General features: G+C 38.0%; 1 protein-coding gene across 2 annotated transcripts; it reads right to left on the reverse strand.

Annotated features, from left to right (window-relative positions):
* Positions 1–14,081: 14,081 nt before the first annotated feature.
* isl2b (ISL LIM homeobox 2b) lies at positions 14,082–17,946 on the reverse strand. 2 transcript variants are annotated; one of them, XM_087793360.1, is made up of 6 exons: positions 17,820–17,946; positions 17,457–17,646; positions 17,069–17,331; positions 15,918–16,201; positions 14,697–14,864; positions 14,082–14,626 (listed from the first exon to the last, which is right to left on the reverse strand). In XM_087793360.1, exons 1-6 carry the CDS (start codon positions 17,875–17,877, stop codon positions 14,510–14,512), a joined length of 1,080 nt encoding a protein of 359 aa, XP_087649486.1. In that variant the 5' UTR covers positions 17,878–17,946; the 3' UTR covers positions 14,082–14,509. The 2 variants fall into 2 exon arrangements, with proteins under 2 accessions (XP_087649486.1, XP_087649485.1); XM_087793359.1 differs by having other exon boundaries at positions 15,906–16,201.
* Between the last annotated feature and the right edge of the window lie 1,317 nt (positions 17,947–19,263).

Raw genomic sequence — 19,263 nt, forward strand, 5'->3', positions numbered from 1 at the left:
CTTTGAGTCACCTTGACCCAGAAACAACACGAGATAAAACAAACACATTTGTTTTTCGGGCCTTTGGGTCACCTTGACCCAGAGACAACACAATGGATAAAACAAATACATTTGTTTTCGGGCCTTCGTGTCACCTTAACCCTTAGATAACACAAGGGATACCAAAAAAACATTTGTTTTCAGGCTTCCAGGACACTTTGACCCAAAGACAACACTAGGGATACCAAAAACACATTTATTTTCAAGCCTTCGGGTCACCTTGACCCAGAGATAATACAAGGGATAATAGAATAAAATACATACAATTATTATTAAATTAGAGAAATTACCATAGAGTCTCGTATAAATAAATAATTAATAAAAAATAAAAATTCCATTAAAAACACATTAAACACTGCGTTTAAAAACATCAATTCTGTTGTTTGATTGTGTTTAATGAGAGATTAATTCATTTAATTTTCTTGCTTCAAAGGTCTCGCGGGACACGTGTAAATATTCGACCCTGACTTTGACGTGTTTTATTTTTAGTTTCAAACGTGTTTGAAGTCGAAGCTCAGGTTCACATGTTCGTCCTCCAGACCCATGAACCACAGATCGTTGTCGGATCCGTTCAAACTACTGTATTTTCCTCCCGTGGCTCGGACACTGACCATGACGTGGTCCTCAGACTCGTGTTTACTCCTGGTATCAGACGTCCTTCTGAGAGTCTCCCGGTCGGTCCCGCCAGCTTTCATCCTGGGACGACCAGAGAGATCAGTTGCATCTGAGCCGTGGTCCTTGAGAGTCCTTTGAACGCTGCTGTAGAACCTGGTCCTGAAGGGCTTCACCCCTCAGATGATAAAAGCCTGAATTATTGGTTTGTTTATCGCGCTCTTAAAGCTAAAGTGCATTATTAAACAGAGAGCACATTAAAAGGGGAGTATTGTTAAAAGTGTTTTAAAAATCTTGTAAATGCGGGTAATTTATGTCACTGTGTGGAGGAGCTCGAGCGCCTGCTTTTCATTTGAGTCTTTACCTGAGACGCTTTCCCAGACCCTGACCCCCCAGCCTGACCCCCCAGCCTGACCCCCCAGCCTGACCCCCCAGAAACACCATTCATTTCTTTTAATTGTTAAAAATAATTCATTCACTTTTCCATTTCAACACCATCATTTAATCAAATCACAGAAAACTAAAAGCAAAAACTTATAATGTATTGATTTTTTTTTTTCAATGATTTTATTCTATTATTAAACAACAGTTTTATCCATTACCATAAAAAGAAAATAACAAATATATGCAATAATAATACTAATTATAGATAATGGTGGATCAAATACAAAGTATATTAATGATGATAAACAAATACTGGGAAAAAAAACACAAAAAGTAAATTAAGTAGAAACAAAATAATATATTTCAACTTAAAAATTAAAAGCAAAAATGTATGATTTATTGAACTTTATTTAGTTTCAATTATAAACATACAAAAAACTACAGTCACCATCATAAAACAAATAAACAAAACAGTTCATTTTTAATTCAATACAATTACATTTTTATATTAATATCACATAAATACAAATAATAATTAAATAAAAGAAAAAATGTAAAAACACAAACACAATTAAATAGAAACAAAACAATATATTTAAACCCAACTTCACACGATTCAATTACATCACAGAAGCTAATAGTGTGTTTATTGTGTGTTTATTTTTTGTTCACGCATGTTTATACAAAATAACGTCTCTCTAAAAACACAACCTATTATTTAAATAAATTAACAAACAGGTTCAATAATAATGGGGGATGAATAAAATACAAATATTCATAATAGTAATAAACTAATAATTGTAATTAAAACATTTACAGTTATTAGATTAAGACACATATACATATTAAGTAGAAACAAAATCTGATCAAGACGGAATTATTTATTTATTTTTCAAACAATTTCAGGTTATTTATCATGTGCTCAGAAATACTGTACATATATATATATATATATATATATATATATGTGTGTGTGTTTTCTTCTATCTGGATCACAAACAATCCCGTGGACACTGCCCCCGGTGGTCGGAGGGAGCACTAAACCAGAAGAAACAGCGAGGGCAGAGGTGTGAAGTGTCAAACTGAGAGGTTTTCTTCTCAGCCAAAGCCTGTACTGTAAAATGGGCTTAACCCCTGATTGCGCCAACATTCTACTGCCATACGTGTGTGTGATCATGTGACTTACTGTGAATCTTTGAAGGCCAACACATCATGGAGGACATTCAGATCAACGATAACATTCTTATCATGTTGTTTAAAAAGTCATTTATTGACCAACAATCTCTCGACGTTAAACTTCTGCCAACATGTCGTCAATCTCTAAACGCCCGTCGAGCTGCACCAGGGCGGGCTGAACCGTGTCGGACCAGAACCCCTCTGGGATCTCGGGGGCGAGGCAACAATGGGTGGGAGCTCCTCTTTGTGTGGCTGCCCTCCTTAATCAAACTAGCCGCAGGAGTGATTGGATTTTAATACTGCGGGGCCGGCGTAATGGTGTGATGGACGGGGACTGGTGAATTGGAGCAAGATGTCGGCCCCGCAGGCCTCCATTAATGATATTGCTTCATCTCTTAAAGTGGCAGGATCATCCCAGCGTGAGGGGATCACTGCTGGGCTCACCCGTGTAGACCTGACCCTGTTCCTGGTCCATGGTTTCATGGCATCTGTGGCTCAACCTTGTTTGTAAAATCAGTTTTTATCTCGTTTATTTGTACTTGTTGAAAGTTCTCAGAGAGATAATACTTGATAAATATTCTTTGTTTGATTTTTAACCTTAAAAACTTACCCGGCAAAGTAAACAAGTGAGACGTTGTTTGTGTTTTTAAAAAGAAAACATTCTGCTTCATCTTTAGCCTCCCATGTTAGCTTGACATCAGCTAAGCTATGTTAGCTTGTTACCAAGTGGTTAGCTAGCTAAAAGCAGCGCCAAATGTAGTTATTTCTCAATCTAATGGTGATCATTTATTGCACTTATTTATTACTTTATTACTATAACTTAGTTATTTCTTTAACTTTTAACTCCCTTTTTGGGGTTAAAAGTTTGTCTTAAAGTGACGACAACAAATTTAAACTATATTTAAGCGATAACTATACTAAGTAGATCACCAGCCTTTACCGGGTTTTTGGTTCATATTCTTGTACATTTTATATATAATGGATAATATACCATGTTACATACTTTTGATTTTTTTTTAATGCAACATGACGGAAGCGTCTTCAAATAACTTGACAAAGTGGAAAATCTAAGAGAAATGTATAAAATAAAGAGATGATGAACAATTATTTTTGTCCCACATGCGTTTCTGGTGTTATCTCAGGGTCAAGGTGACCTGAAGGCCTGGCTGGGCGGCAAAGCATTTTAAAATGTATGAATTGTATTTGACTTTTTAAAAATGTTTTGTTGTATATAATTTTAAAGACAGATACTCTGAGCTCACATTACAAATACAAAAAAATAAAGGAATAAAAACAAGTATATACAGTAAAGCTCCATTAAAATGTTTTTGATTTTCCAAAGAAAAATAATTATTGATATTATGCACTTTAAACTTTGCTTTGCTTTAAAAGCAGGTTATCATAGTTTTCTCATGGACATTAAACTTTAGATTTGACATTCTTATTATTATTAAATATATTTTTTTAGAAAATTATTTGGAAATTCAATTTTATATATGCGCAAATACCACGTGAAGACATTTCCAGGTAAAACATATATATATATTTATATATATATATATATATATATATTCAGGTATTATTAAGTGGGTTTAGTTCCTCATCAGCACGTGTTCTTGAAGAGGAAACAAGGAACCAAAGCCATCAATCAAAGATGAAGTTCATAACCTGTTTGTTTCTGTCCATAATTATATCCTCCGGTTATCGCGAGTCGAAAGTTCAACTTGTGAAAAACAAAAACCGTGAGAACCTGCCGTGACTCATCGATCGAAGACAATGACCCGGTGTTTCATCAAAGTTTGACTCGATTCCATCCGAGCCGTCGGGCCACGAACCTGTAAATCTAAAGACTTCCGAAGAAAACATTCCTGACACCGACGTGACCCTGATGAACGCCGCGCTGTCTCCCTTCTTCGCCGTCCTCGGCGTTTTGTTTGTTCGCCGCTGACACGTGTTTGTCTTCCTGCGGCTAATGACGGCGTGACATCGTCAAGAGTGTGTGTGGGGGGGCAGGTGTGGGGGGGCAGGTGTGGGGGGGCAGGTGTGGGGGGGCAGGTGTGGGGGGGCAGGTGAACCCACATTGTGTCTTACAGTGAGTCATTGTCGTCGGGGCGGCTCCAGCCTCCCTCTCTCCTGCTAATGGGAGCTGCTGTGTTGTTTTTCGGGCAGATTTACGAGAGGGTGGGGTCTGCTGATTTACGGGGATCTGACATCGTCTCAGCGGTGAGACCAGAGAGGCCGACTGTGGCCGATGTGTGTGTTCCAGGTGAGAGCTACACACTCGCACGAGTCCACATGTTCTCAAGGCTTTTGCGGCTACTTGTTGTTGAGTCGTTCTGTTTATACATTTTAGTGCTTTAGTTTGAGTAATACTCTGGCGATACGAGTCACGATACTGTAGGAACAAAAATATACTGGATTTTTTTTTTTATTTATTTAATGACAGAAAACTTTCATACCATAGTAAACACAACGCTGAGGATGTTGTGTTTCACAGCAGAAGAAATACAAGTAGAATCAAGTGAATATTTGGATGTTGAATGTTTAATTTAACTGAAAAACAATTTCCCAAAGGAGACCTCTTGAGGGATCAATAAAGTTTTACCTTACCTTACCTTAAATAATCAATAAAGTGCTGAATATCAATACGGTAACGTGGGAAAAAAAAGTGTAAACTAAACTAAACTAAACTAAGTGTATTAGTGTTTAATTACACCCCTAATTAGTTGTTTTTTTTCAGCTGTGACACAGAGTTTAAGAATAAGAAGTCATCATAATTAAGATAGAGTTGGTTTCTGGCTCAGCTCTTTTCTTTTCAAACACACTTTTACAAATATGACTTAACACTTGCCATACAAACTCTTGTGTCAGCGTTTCTAGTTACTCAAATCAGGTCCTTGATTTTTTTTTTTTTTATATTTAATATATATAATTATATATATATATAAATTATATACATAATGGATAATGTACCATCTCGGATATCCTAGATTTTTTTTTATGCAACGTAAACGACCAAAACTTTTAAAAGCGACGACCCTTTCTTATTCTTTTGACCTGAAAAACATATTCTTGATCTCCAAAATAATACTTAAAAAATTACCCCCTTACTTTAAAGGAATTACATTTTTGTCAAGCTTTTGTTGTGACTTTGCTTCTGTCTGTATCATTTTGGAGCTAAATTATGTGTCTAAATTACGTGATTGACAGCTGGGATTGGTTGGCTGGGCGGCAAAGCACTACAGAAGCTGTTCAGGTCTCCGTCACTGAGAGGGTTGTTGAGAAGGAAATGTTGTGACCTAATACAAGTGAAAAATCACTAGTTCATCTGTGTAGAATAAACATCTCTACCCTGAGTCTCTTCCAGATGACAGAGGAGATAATGGTACGACCAGTACAGTGTTTACCTTCTGACTCAGCTCTTTTTAATGCAGTAATTTACCTTAAATTATGGACAAGAGCGCTACTTGATGAAGACTTGGAGGTGCTGATCCTCATCCCAGTCGTACGGTGATAAACCGAGATCCATTATAGCAAAAACTCCTGAATAATCTGCGAGATAACGACACAAAACGTGGCAGAATTTACGTCTTATTTCATCGTAAACCAGTTTCAAACCAGCCGGAGGAGGTCGTGAGGTTTTTTTGGCTTCACTTTATAGAGTTTTTCCTCCTCGTGGCTCTTTAAATCTTCGGCACCTGATGCTAAACCAACAGGAAAACAGACCCAAGAGAAAATCTGTTTTCCTTTCGATCAACGCGAGTGTTTTACCGCCGCTTTGCTTCCTAGCGAAGCTTTTAAGGGATAATATGTGGATGTTTACTCACCCCGTCACGTCTCCGCGAGAGCGCTCGGGACACGATGGATGGCTCGCCGAGATGTTGACGTTGGCCTTTAATTATACGCGGCGTCACCTCGCGGCAGAGATGATTAAACTCTTGTCGCCGCCGCGTTAAACCCACCGATGAATGGCTCTTTGAGTCCCCGTCACGCCGGGAACGACGACGGTGTCATCGTCGGGTTTCTCTCTCGGTCCAAGTGTTCGCAGACGTCCAGAAGTCATTGTTTTGGGAGCTTCAGCGGCGCAGCAGGATGAAAAGATCCGCTCGCAGCTCTGCCTTTTATCAGCCTGTCAGGGGAAAGTCTCAGGAGAGTTCGGGAGCTTAGAGTCGGTCCCTCTGGTTCTCCTTCTCCGGGGTGGGCCGGGTCCAGAACCGCCGCCAGGTTCTGATCAGTGACGGCCTCTTCTTTAGAAGGTTGTCATGAAATGTTTTATCGTCTCGTTCATTTTTGGATCATCAAGAGAAAATATCAGACCATGAGTTCTGATCTGGTCCATTAATCCTTCCTTTGTCTACACTTTCTTCATCCCTCCATCATTCTTTTGACTGAGGCCTTCCATCAACCCACTTTCTCTTTATCCATCCTTCCTAATTTCATCCCTTGCTTCTCCAGGTTCTATGAATATCGATCCCTCGCTTCAAGTTCTATCCACTCCATCCACTCTTCTCTTTTTTCTCACCATCATCCATCCATCTTCGTACACTTGATATGACTCCTTCCATCCTTCTATCCATCATGTTTTTCCCTTCCTTTCTTTCTCAATCTGAACAAACCTTCATGTTGGTCTCTGTCCATCCGTTTATCTCTTCATCCATCCCTTCGTTTTTATCTCATGCATTCATACGTCAATCCTCTCTTATTTCATCCGTCATCTTTTCATTTGTCTGTCCATCCATACAAACATCCATCCATCAATCCTTCAAATACCCTTCTTCATATTTCTATCCGTGAATCTTTCTTCGCTTTCTATCTTCAACTCACTGATACTTACTTTCATTTTTGATTTTTTTTGTTGTACTTTATTTATCATTCCATTCTTCCACTCTTCGTTCCTCTATCCTTTCACCTGCCCGCAACTTTTATCCTGAAATATAAAAAAAAGGTTTTAATTTCAATCTTCGCGTGTTGAAGACATTAGTCATCTGTTCCAGAAGAAAAAGATCAGAGAAAAAAAAGAAAAGTTGTTATTTTCAACAAAAAGCTGCATTTATGGTCATTGAAATGTGGCAACAATTTCAAAGTGACTTTTTTAATTAACGTAATTATTTCCACCCTGGCACCTTTCACTGCGATCTGATGAACACTTGAACAGAAACGAAGGTTATTGGGCAACACACACACACACACACACACACACACACACACACACAAACGGTGACGAAAACTGCGTCAGACATTTTAAAAATCAATATAAAGCTCCATTAAAAGCTTGTTGTCTTTACAGTGCAGCTGTAAACGTTGTTGTAAATCGTCTCCCAAACATCTGGATACATTCTCATATTTGTAAAACTTCCATTAGTTTAATAAAGAATCATTCCGTCTGTGTTTCTTTTTTACACTAAATCCGTCGGCTTGTAAACGTTGGCGATGAAAGTGTCGGCTGAATGAATAAAGTGTTAATTGTAAAATCTAATGAACAAACAATCCATTAGCTGGAGGAAAAAAAAGCGTGAAATTTAACATGTGTGTTTTTTTTTTAACAGTCGTCTTTTCACTCGTGTGTTTATGTCATCGTTTCATTTTCAATTAATGTGTGAGCAGGAAAGATGTGTTACTGTGCTGGACCTCCACTCATCTCAATGGAAACATTGAATTGTTTACTTCGCTTGTTCTTTTTAGCTTCTGCTGGAAAAAATATATATGTTTTGACGATAATACAAATATTTATTTATTTGAAAAATAAATATTGATACAGTCAAATAAATGTTAAGAGTTTTCATTTAAACTACATAAGCTAGTGTTGAACTAATTGAGTTTATTAAACACATTAATATTTCCTTGTTTATAAATACAACAGTTTTTATATTTCAATTACCTGAAGTATTCTTAGATTAAATTAAATCGTTTCAAATGTTTACAGTTAAATTGTGTTTAAATATTATGATTATTATTCCTCCTGTTTTTTTATATGATTATTTTTTGTATTATTATTGTTATTTTTATAAATATACTTGTTTTCTTTTTTTCTTAATAGTCAAGTTTGTATCATTCATAACATTTAAAATTGTGTGTATCACTAGATTTAAACTGTGTAATATTGAATTCATATGTTTCTCTTTCACTGGGGTTTTTTTGGGTTTTAAATAAATATTATATATTTCTTTTTCTAATGTTATGTATTTTTATGCAGTAATTTTCTGCCTCTAATGTTTTGTTCTTTTAATATAATTTTCCCAATTGTGTATTTAAAATCAACTTTAAGTTTATTTTATTCATTTATTTTTTTGCTAAAAGAGTAGTTAAAAAAGTATTTTTCTTCAGAAACGCAAGCTTGATAAATCCTCAGTACCTTGATGTACTCAAGAAGATACAGCTGCGGTGCGAGCCAGATGAAGTGTGTCAGTCGGCGCTGGGCGTGTCCCCGGCACACCGGGTGATCTAATTACTCACACCCTCCATCAATTAGAGAATTACATCACAGTGTTAAATGCAGTTTCCTCTCAATCATTCATGAAACGGTGTCACAGCCGCTCGCAGCGTCTCGTTGCAGCGACTCCACACATGCACGGTTCACAGTTCGCCATAAATAATGAGCGGCTTAATTGACACAGTGTTTGGAGGTCGGAGGTCGCGGGTATAAAGTTGGCGCCAATTATTGTTTTGTCGTAGCGCTGGTGGTGGGGGGGGGGGGGGCTCCGTCGAGACCCCAACATGGTGGAGATTAATGAAGTGTATATCCATCTATTTTCTGGTGTGTGTTCTCGGAACAGTCCAGTGTTACGTGTGTGTGTGTGTGTGTGTGTGTGTGTGTGTGTGTGTGTGTGTGTGTGTGTGTGTATGTGTGTGTGTGTGTCTCTGCTAGCAAACATGCTAACTCACGATAATGTGTGGAGTTTCCTTCGGGTACTCCAGTCCACACAAACGCAAAGTTATTTTTCCCATATTGTAAATAAACGTGGGTGAGGTTTTTTTTTCTCATTTTCTTTCCAGGGTGTCCCTTGTATCTTGCCTGGCTAAAACAGATATTTTTTCGTGGAAAGTTCAAAGTTCGAGGAGACTTTGAGTCCTCCGTAGTCTACTCCATATTTTGTCTTCTCTGGTTCCCTCTGAGAACTCTGGTTTGTTCCAACACCCTCAAGGTGTATTAATGCCCATAAATGATGGCTTTGTTTGTGTTTGAGTTGGTGTGGTCTGGTGGACTCCTGTCCAGGGAGTCCCTCGCCTCTCACCCTATATAGCTGGGATAACGTGTACCTGGAATCCCCTGAAAAAGTAAGTAATAACTTGGTTGTACTGACTTGAAATACCTTGAAAATGTGATCCGCCAGGAAAGCAACACGTTAAAAAAAAACCCATCCATCATTCCATCATTTTTTTTCTTAGACAGATCTTACCAACGACCGGGTCTTGAAACGGGACAGGTCCAGAAGGAAACCCTAGAAAACACGTCCCTGGTCTCCGGTGACCAGAGAGCTTATTGTGAGGCGACAGCAGTGACCGCTGTGTTTGTTTTGCTTGTAGTGGAAAGAGGAGAAGCCCAGTGACGGGCCGGGTACTTCAGGAGGTCTTTGGACCTGGAAACAGATCTTAACCAGGAGACCAGAACCAGTAGAAGCAGGGATGTTACAGGGAGGATGGGACATTTTCTCTCAACACTTTTAACCAACTTTCTACAAGTTTTCTCGATGTAGCTTTGCTTGCAAACGTTTTCTACTCACCTTTAACCGTTGAATTCGTAGTGTTGAGGTTCACAAGTGTCAGGAAAACTTCAAGCAATGTTCTTTTACGTTAAACCTGTAAGTGTAAGTGTCAAACTATTATTTTGTAGTACTTATGTAGTGTAGAACTCAGAGGTGCCCACTAGGTAGACGGTAGCTCACCAGTGGAGTACAAAAGTATCTCTAGTAGAGATTAATATTTATGTTTTCATCAATAATAACTTTAATATTTGCTACTGTGGATGAAGGTCAGTTGTGTTAATCCATCCTGGGTTTATGTCAACATCTGTGTTCATTTAAAAAAAAAAGTATTTTTGGTCGATCGACAAGACTTTACGATCCTCACTCGAGTCGACACTAAACTTCATCTCTAAAAGAAAGAAATGTCACATGATTGATTCTCCAGTCATGTACCAGCAGGCCAAGTGATCCGGGTGATACTTTAACGGTGATTTCAAGAAGTGAGACCCAACGTAAAAAAAAAAAAAAAAAAGAATCCGGTGCTGGTTTTAATGATGGTTTAATGATGTAAACCCCGGGGAAATAAGCCGAGGACAGGGAGGACATAACATTTCCTCGGATGACTCAATGTTTGGGACGTCGTTTGCACTGTTTAGTGACGCGAAGAGTCAAGAAAAGAAACACTTACAGTTGAAGTTAGTGGTGAAGTAGCATCGTTGGTGAACTGGCCCAGATCTGATTGCATTATTACCAGTTAAATAAATGTTTTTTTTACTTTAGATTAAGAAATATCTGTCCTTAAACGCCCCCATGCCTGACGCATCTTATTTATTTGATACTTTATCTTACTCTGGTCAAATACAGTCATGAAAAAAAAAGATTGGATCTCATTTATTTACTTCTTGACGTGACTAACGCACATAAATAACATGGAATTCATAAAAGCACCGCTTTGTTTTGTACAAACATAACAGCTTGATGTGAGACTTTAAGTGATTTAGTGTTTTTATTAATAAAACCCTCGACAATCTATTGATATCGTCTCTTAACTTGAACTTCTAGTTCCGCCAGGCATTAGAAGTGTGTTGTTGTTTGGATGATGGAACAGTGCGTCACGATAAAGCTCCATTATTACCCTGAAATCTCAATTAAATCCCATTGAGACTCATGTTAAAATAATTGGCAGTAAATGCAAGTATCAAGGGAGGACTTGGCTGAGCTTTGTGCAAATGTTTTCAAAGGATTGTTTCAAAGACCACAAGTCATTTTCTGCCATTAATGTTTCAGGAATAAAGAAAACGGCGGCAGAAAAATCAGATGTCAACACTTTTGCATGTTGTTTAGTCTTCAAACCACACGAGGGGAAAGAAACAGAAATTGTTTATCAACCTCAAGTAGTTTCTTCATGCATTTTTACAAACTTGTTTTTATTCAGACTTATTTTTTTGGATGATGTTAGTGGTTATTCTGCATTCTTTTTATTTTATAATCAGTCAATGAAATGAATATTTCTTATATGTTGGTTTCTGAAAGATGCAGACAAGAGTTAAAGGAATTTTATTTGCTCTGATTCACCAATAAATTGAAATATTTTAACTCATTTTAAGGCGAATCTTCTATAAATACATTCGTTAAAACGTTATTTTCTATAATTAAATCAGCGATGACGGATGAAGTATTTTTGACTCATATCTGATTCAGTTTAAATCAATGACATCGTCTTTACAAGCAAACATTTACGGTAATATGACGTGACGTCATTATTATTTCTGGTGTTCTATCTTTGATTTCTCTGGTGTTTGCTTCTCGTTCCGGGGGACGACGAGGGGTGACATATAAACACAAGTCAATGATGTGTTTTGGAAACAGACTGTGGCCCCTCGTGACTTGGGGGCCGGAGGAGAGTTAATGTGGGCGCATTCTTGCGCGTAAACCTCATTGTTATTCTGCGCTTATCTCCCCGTTATCTGCGACGAGTCGCATTGTTTACTTATCTTATTTGAACTGGCTCAATTACAAATCTATTATCCGTCTTTTGTCCCCTTTTTTTTCCAAGATGTGATTTTCAGTAACTGTTGAGAAATCGCGTGGGTTTTGATGACGGCTCTAAAAATACCATTTGTTGAAGTCGCTGTGACGTCATTGGAGGTTAATATGATTAATTCTGGGATGAATTTAAGTATTTTTCCAGGGGATCCGTCAGAGGATAAAGGGGTCAGTCTTGACTGGGGGTCTTGACCTGCGCGCAATAACGCAATTCACTGAAGGAAAATAAACCTTAGAGGAGAAGTGACCCTTTACGATCCGTGTGTGTGTGTGTGAGTGTGTGTGTGAGTGTGTGTTGTGGCTTCAGCGCGCTCGCAGGTGATGCCAGGAGCAGATAAGAAGGTCGCGGATCTCCTCGCCGTCTAGACCAGACTGTGACTCAACCAGAGGAACTGGACTGAGCACAATTCACAACAGATTTTTTCGCCCTAAGGACACGCAGTGACCACTGTTCGCGACATGAGCGCGAGGAGAAAGCTGCAGATGGACGGAGGTGATAACGACGAGTGAGGAGCTCCAGGCCCAGCCATGAGGGCCCCCCGGACCCAAGAGCCTGGATCAGAGCGCGATGTGTGGCCCTCGTTTTTTGAAAGTATGTGACACACACACACGTTTGTTAATGACAAACTGAAAGCGACTCCATAACAACTCCACGTCATAGTGTACAAAACCCCAATAATAACCGCTTACTGCGACACGAATGAAGTATTTTTAAATTGAACAATTAATTTAAGGTGGGATGAGAATAATCCAGTAATAAAATGCATGCATTCATGTAATTCAATTAAGGATTAATGTCCATTTAAGATTGACAACGTAAACGTTTCTGAATTTAATGCATATTTTTCGAGACCATTATTTTAGGTATTTGTATATCAATAACATTTTCACGACACTTTGTTCCTCGTTTGTCAAACACTTGTGAAGCTGGTGCATATTTCTGCTGAACGAGTTTGTACTTTAAAGTGTATCTCCTCGCGTCTGTCGGCGCTAATAATAGTATTTGACGTTGTGTCTTATTGATGCTGATGTCTGCGGAAAGTACTTCTGTTTTCACCCGATTCATAATCACGAGTTGTTCAAATCGTTCATATCTTGGAAATCTTTCGATGAGGATGTTATATTTGAAGAGTAACGACAATAATGCCGTGATTTTTTTTTTCATTTAAATGAAACATTTGATGTGTCAGCAATATTTACACTGTAGCTCTCACATGTCAACTTTCAATGTTTTGTTATGGTAAACGCATGGTCGAGCATATACTAAATACACATGTATTTCTAAGTCTTTACAACCTTATGTTTTTTCACAGTCGACGATGCTCCAGGCGGTTTTGACAAATAACTTATCTTTCCTCTCAGTGATTTGTAAGATAAAAATCTATTTGTACTTTAAATAAATCTGGTGTTGTTCGACTTAAAATAATGGATATAAAATCATGTGTTTAGTCTAAAATCCATTTGAAAAATATTAACATAGACACATCGGGATTTCAGTTAGAATGAAGAAATAACTTGTTACACATATCAAGGACAGTTATTCTCTTTGATTTATACCTTCAATGAAAATATTTTAGAGGCTGAATAGATTTGGTTAAAGTGATCTATTATATTATTAACACCCAACTTTGTGGTTTTAGCCTTAAAATGTATCTTATACGAATAGTTGTATATTTATCTATTGTAATGTGGTACTTTTAAGATTTAAAATGAAATTTCGAGGCGCCTTAAATAAGTATATTCCATGCCTGCGATGTACCCGAGTTATTTATTTACTACAATTAAAATGTAACGTTATTGTTACGCATTTTATCTATATTTATTCGATTATTTACGGAGCCAAAATATTTATCATCAGCCTAAAATTAAGCTTTTACGCGTTTTTTTTTCCTGAAATAAAAACGCAGAAATATTTAATTGTTTTACTTGCAAACGTTTGTTTTTGATCATAACAGAAAATAAACGTAACATTTGCCTTCTGTGTGACCGAGTCGGCTGAGATTTCTTTCCTGCTTTAAAAAAAACATTTTGAGTGTTTTAGTTTAAACGAAACCGATGACATTTTTAACGCAACATTTAAATGTTTTCGTCGATTAAATCTCGTCAAAGATTCGCAAAGACTGGTTCTGTATCCATTTTTTATTGTTTCGATCAGTTAATAATCCCTTTACGAATCTTTCCTAACAATAAATAATATAACAATAATTTACTTTCTTTTGTCCGAGGAGCTCCAACAAGCTGCACATTTAAGATGAAGAAGTATTTACAAGTGACGTAAACAACGGGACGTTCATGCTCGAGTATCAAAAAACAAACTTGTCGAGGAAACGAGACATAGAATGATCACAATGACGTTGAAGGGGGTTCGGTTCTGGAAGAAAAAAAAAAGGTTCCGGTCTTGTGTAAATCCATGGAGAGGTTCTTCTGTACATCTCCTCTCTCTCATGCAAATCCACAGTAAAGTTCCTCCAGAGGAAAAAAAAAAGACTCTTCTCTCGGTGTCGTGATGGTCACATGCAGGGGGGTCATGCTGCAAATGGACTTGCAGGGGCAGCAGTAAAAGGGGGGGTTCACGTCTCCACCGGGCTCGGTACCATACTGTTGGGGGTGTCCGGTAACTGCGACGATAACGATGTGACGTCGCTGCCCGAAGAGTTCCCGAGTGATCCCGATTCAGAGAACGACACCTGAGAGTCAGAGCGACACGATCAGAACCAGGGTGTGGACAGATGGGGCACAAGCGGGTCAAGCACACACCAGTTGTTGGAAGGCCGGCTGGTCCAGGTCACTCTGCAGGGCGAACTCGCTCAGAGCCTTCCAGGGGGGCTGGTAGGTCTGGACCTCCACCGGGTTCCCTTGGACGGTGCTTTCGTGTCGGATTGGACTTCCAGCGACCAGCGGTGTTCCGGTCAGACCCTGCAGGTTCTGAGGAAACGAGAAAACGTTTTATTGATGCACAAACAAACGTTGACACTTGACAGTTTCTCTGATTCATTTTTGTTGTGTTTCTCATTTTTAACCTATTTTATTTTGAATAATTTGTGATTGACGTTTGAGTGACAGATTAAAGAGTCATTAATCGGATTAATCGTTGAATTTACGACGTTAACGTATCGTATTATATATATAAATATTTTAAAAACGTTTCATCAATGTTGCGTCGAGAAATGTATACATTTTTCAAATGAACCCTGTTTACACTTTATTTTATTGATGTCATATTCAGCTTTATTAGATACAAAGTTTGGTCTTTATAATGTTTTTTTTGTTCAAATACATTCGGAGGACAACGACGAAAATGAAACAAAGATGGATTCAAAATGAATTAACTAGAGAAATCAAGTTAGTATATCAAGATTGTATTTTTGAAACATGTAATAAAATGTATTTTAATATCACTGATTGTAAATAAAGGGACATAACGAATGCTCACATTTTCAACATGAAAATGTAACATTGAAATTAATAATTATACTGAAAATGTTGGTGGTAAAAATTCAAGCATCAGACTAAGAAAATAAATCTATAGCTTGAAAACAAGAATTAATAACGTATTAACAAAAAAAATGTAATTACTATGCCAACATATAGTGCACATTATTATTGTTAATTTTATTTGGTTATTGAGGTTTTGCCTGTAAAGACATCGTTTATTATTATTAATAATAATAATAATAATAACACGTTTCACTTCATTTTAATATAATATCTGTTATTATTATTCATACATTGAAGAAGAAAGTAAACTACAGATTTATTGAAGAAATCGTTAAAATAGTCACGCTGGTTTAGTTGTCATATTTGCAATTTGACAACATTTAAGAGAAGAAACACGTTATAATCTAGAATCTATAAAATATGGTTAAAATATATTTGATTTATTTCCTCAACAAAAACGATCAGCCACACACACACAGTACAAGCAAACACGAGAATATGTGGAAGTAATGGAGAGTTCAAACTTACGAAGATGCTTACAGTCTTATCACTGTGGTGCTGCTGCTGGAGCTGCTTCATCAGGATGGACTTCTTCTTGTCTTTGCAGCGCTTGTTCTGGAACCAGACGCGGATGACGCGCGGGCTCAGGCCGGTCATCTCCACCAGCTGCTCCTTCATCAGCGCGTCCGGCCTCGGGTTGGCGTTGTAACAGGTCCGCAGCGTGTGCAGCTGCTTCTCGTTCAGAACCGTCCGAACCCGCGTGGTTTTCTCCGACTGCTTGTGGACGTGGTTCCGATGCGGGGCCTGCCGAACCGACACCGGGTCTGCAGGAACCAGGAGGAGCTCGGTGAGACTTTAGCTTCATGCTAGCACTGGAGTCACGACGTTACTCAGCATTTATTCATTTATTCATCTTAGCTTATATTTCTGTAAAATGGCGAATAATGTTCGGTAAACTTTTGCATTTAAAGTGTTTTTAATAATCATAACAAACGAGTCTGTGTCACACAAACATTATTATTAAGCATGTTTTTCTTAACACTAGCTTTAAAGTTGCATCGTTTTTTAAGGATTTATCGACTTAATTGTTGATAATATAACTTTAAAATAGCAAATATTTATTCGGTAAATTAAAAATTAAAATTGTCTTAATCGTCTTATTTAGCCTGTTTTTTGGTTCATGCTAGCATTGAATTCACATCATTCTTTAGGATTCATATACTCATTTTTTATATATAATATGGCTTTAAAATTAAAAAATAATTTGGGGTTATCTTTAAATTAAAAGCGTTTTTAATAGTCAGAACAACGGAGTGTGTGTCAGACTCACACACAGACACACAAACACGATTATTCAGGTAATAGCAACAGACCAGGTGAGCATTAATGGGATCAATTATAAACATTAGCCTAAAGACAGTTAGCTACACACACCTTACACACACACACACACACACACACCTCAGCACAGTCTCACACTTTGAGTTTAAACCACAAACATTTTGTTTAAAAAAAGTATTTTTGTATTTAAGCTAAAGTGACAATAGCTAACAGAGCTATTGCTACATTAGCATCACATTACGTCATCGATGAATCTTCAATCGATTATTATTTTTTAAATAAATTTATTTTTTATTAATTTTATATAAATTAATATTAATAATAATAGTTATAAATAAATCAATGGTGACCTGCGAGATGCAGCGGTCTGTTGGGGTGGACGTGTCCGGGGCTGATCGGACTTCCGGCGGACCCTCGCTCCAGCAGCAGGCTGTGGTCCGCCCGGCACAGCAGCTCGTCCTCCCGCAGCGAGAACTCGTCTCCGGGCAACAACTGCCTGGAACACACCGAGCAGCGGAAGCACTCGATGTGGTACACGTTGTCCCGGGCTCGCATCACCAGGTCGCTGCTGCTGAAGCCCAGGTTGCATTTGGCGCATTTAATCCCAAAGAGCCTGTGAGAGTCGAAGTGATTCAGATTATTTTTTGTTTTTTAAGTCACATTTAAATGATAACAAGGCCTCCACATATATGTGTGTTGTGGTCATTTTTGTTGTTTAAATGTCACTAAAGTTATTACCTTACATAATCTCGTTTGCAATACGTCTTCCCGTCCCGCACGAAACAAGTGCAGGTCTCGTCCAGGTACTGGCTGCACTCGGCGCACTTGAGACAGGCTGCGTGCCACTCCAGGTCCGGGGACACCCTGAGAATGTACTGGTCGTGAATCTGACTCCCACATCCCACACACATCGCGAATCCTGGCTTCTCTGCAACAAACAGAACCAAAAAAACGAGTTAGAAACACGTGACAAAAACTGTTTAAACATCAAAAACGTGACGCATCGTCTTCTAGGATCGATGTTTAAAAAAAAAAACCAGCATCGGCGACAAAAACCCTCAAACAAAAGCTGCTTTTTAAAGCCGTTCTAGGAGGACTTACTTTTGGAATGATCCCCCATATCACCCAAGAAAGAAGAGCTGAAGATAATATCCACCATACAGGACGGATCAGCGGTCGGAGCGAGAGAAAAAAAAGGGGGATGAGAAGAGATGTGTGTCTGGCCCTCCGGCTTCCTCCCTGATAACTTGTGTCCGTCCGGACTGGAGGGGGGCCGAGGAGTCTGCACGGTCCCAGCAGCGGATCCTCTGACGTCATGACGTCACCGCCGCACTCGCCAATCGCTCCGCGGCTCCGCTGTCAACCTGGAGAGCCAATAAATCCACTTTATTTACGAGTGAGGAGCAGTCGAGGAGCAGGACGTGGTCCTCCCTGCACCCACCACGAGAGATAAACAAAGAAGACACCACTGAAGAAGAAGAAGTCATGGAGATCAACGGCATTAAATATACCTGATGGTTCCTCAAGTTACGTTTTTTAAATCGAAACAAAGGGGTTTTATGTGTTTCGTATTGACTAAGATCTAATCAGATTTCTAGGTTTTTCTGTCTTTTTTTTACAAGTTAAATGTGTTTTAAACTAGACTCCGCAGGTTATGAAGAAAACAATTGCATTTCTAAACAAAGAAAAAATACATTTGAATTGTTTCTTTGATTCATTTTGTTTGGGTCTTTTTTTTTTCATCCAATTTTTTTTTTTAAGAAATGATTTAGTTAAGAATTAGTCATTGACATTTTTTAATCATAGTCTATTATTAAATCGTAATTAATCCTTATTATAAATATAATTTTTGTATCACTCGGATGTATATTATTATATTTCTATTTTAAAATAAGAACACAGTATTTACAGTAGACGCACCAAAACTTGTCTTATTTTTAAGGCTCCTCAGTGAACTGCTTCTCCTGCAACCCGGGCTGCTGTCTGTTGTAGAGCGCCATCTGTTGGACAAATATTGTAATGCAAAAGAAAACGTTGAATTTTAATATAATTGATACCTTTTTTTTGGCCGAGTGGTAAGGTTATTTTAGAAAATACATCCAAGTACTAAATTTAGTTGATTCATACACATCATAAGCCGTTTTTTAAACCCGTTATAATGAGCCAATAATCGATCAGTTGAGTCCTGACTTGAGTTGTTTAACTTTCCATAACCACACTTTCTATCCTCATTTTGACTTAACAATAGATCATCATTTGATCAGAATACAGCATCTTCATCATTATTTGGAGTGCACTATAAGTTCATTATCATGTAAAACCCACATTTTCCAAGTGTTCTAATACATTCAAGCATTTGATAAAAATTCTATTTCTGATTGGCCACTTAAACTGTCGGCTTCCAAGTTGCTTCAATTGAATCAGGACGTATTAAATGTCCTCCGGGGTATTTCTATCCCAGCTTGATCGCTTTTAACGGTGCACTAATTGACACGAGCATATTCAACCTTTCTGTCAGACATACGAGAGCAAACATAATTAATAA

The sequence above is a fragment of the Callionymus lyra genome, chromosome 6 (genome assembly GCF_982586985.1).
Source record: "Callionymus lyra chromosome 6, fCalLyr1.hap1.1, whole genome shotgun sequence".
In the NCBI taxonomy this organism is placed as follows: Eukaryota; Metazoa; Chordata; class Actinopteri; order Syngnathiformes; family Callionymidae; genus Callionymus; species Callionymus lyra.

What these genes read in the sequence shown, in the direction of transcription:
- isl2b (XM_087793359.1), bottom strand. Translation starts at nt 17,877, where the DNA reads ATGGTGGATATTATCTTCAGCTCTTCTTTCTTGGGTGATATGGGGGAT. An exon ending in TATGGGGGATCATTCCAAAA is followed by an intron (nt 17,647 to 17,819) that starts GTAAGTCCTCCT and finishes TGTTTGTTGCAG; the next exon opens with AGAAGCCAGGATTCGCGATG. An exon ending in AGCCGGCCTTCCAACAACTG is followed by an intron (nt 14,627 to 14,696) that starts GTGTGTGCTTGA and finishes TCTGACTCTCAG; the next exon opens with GTGTCGTTCTCTGAATCGGG.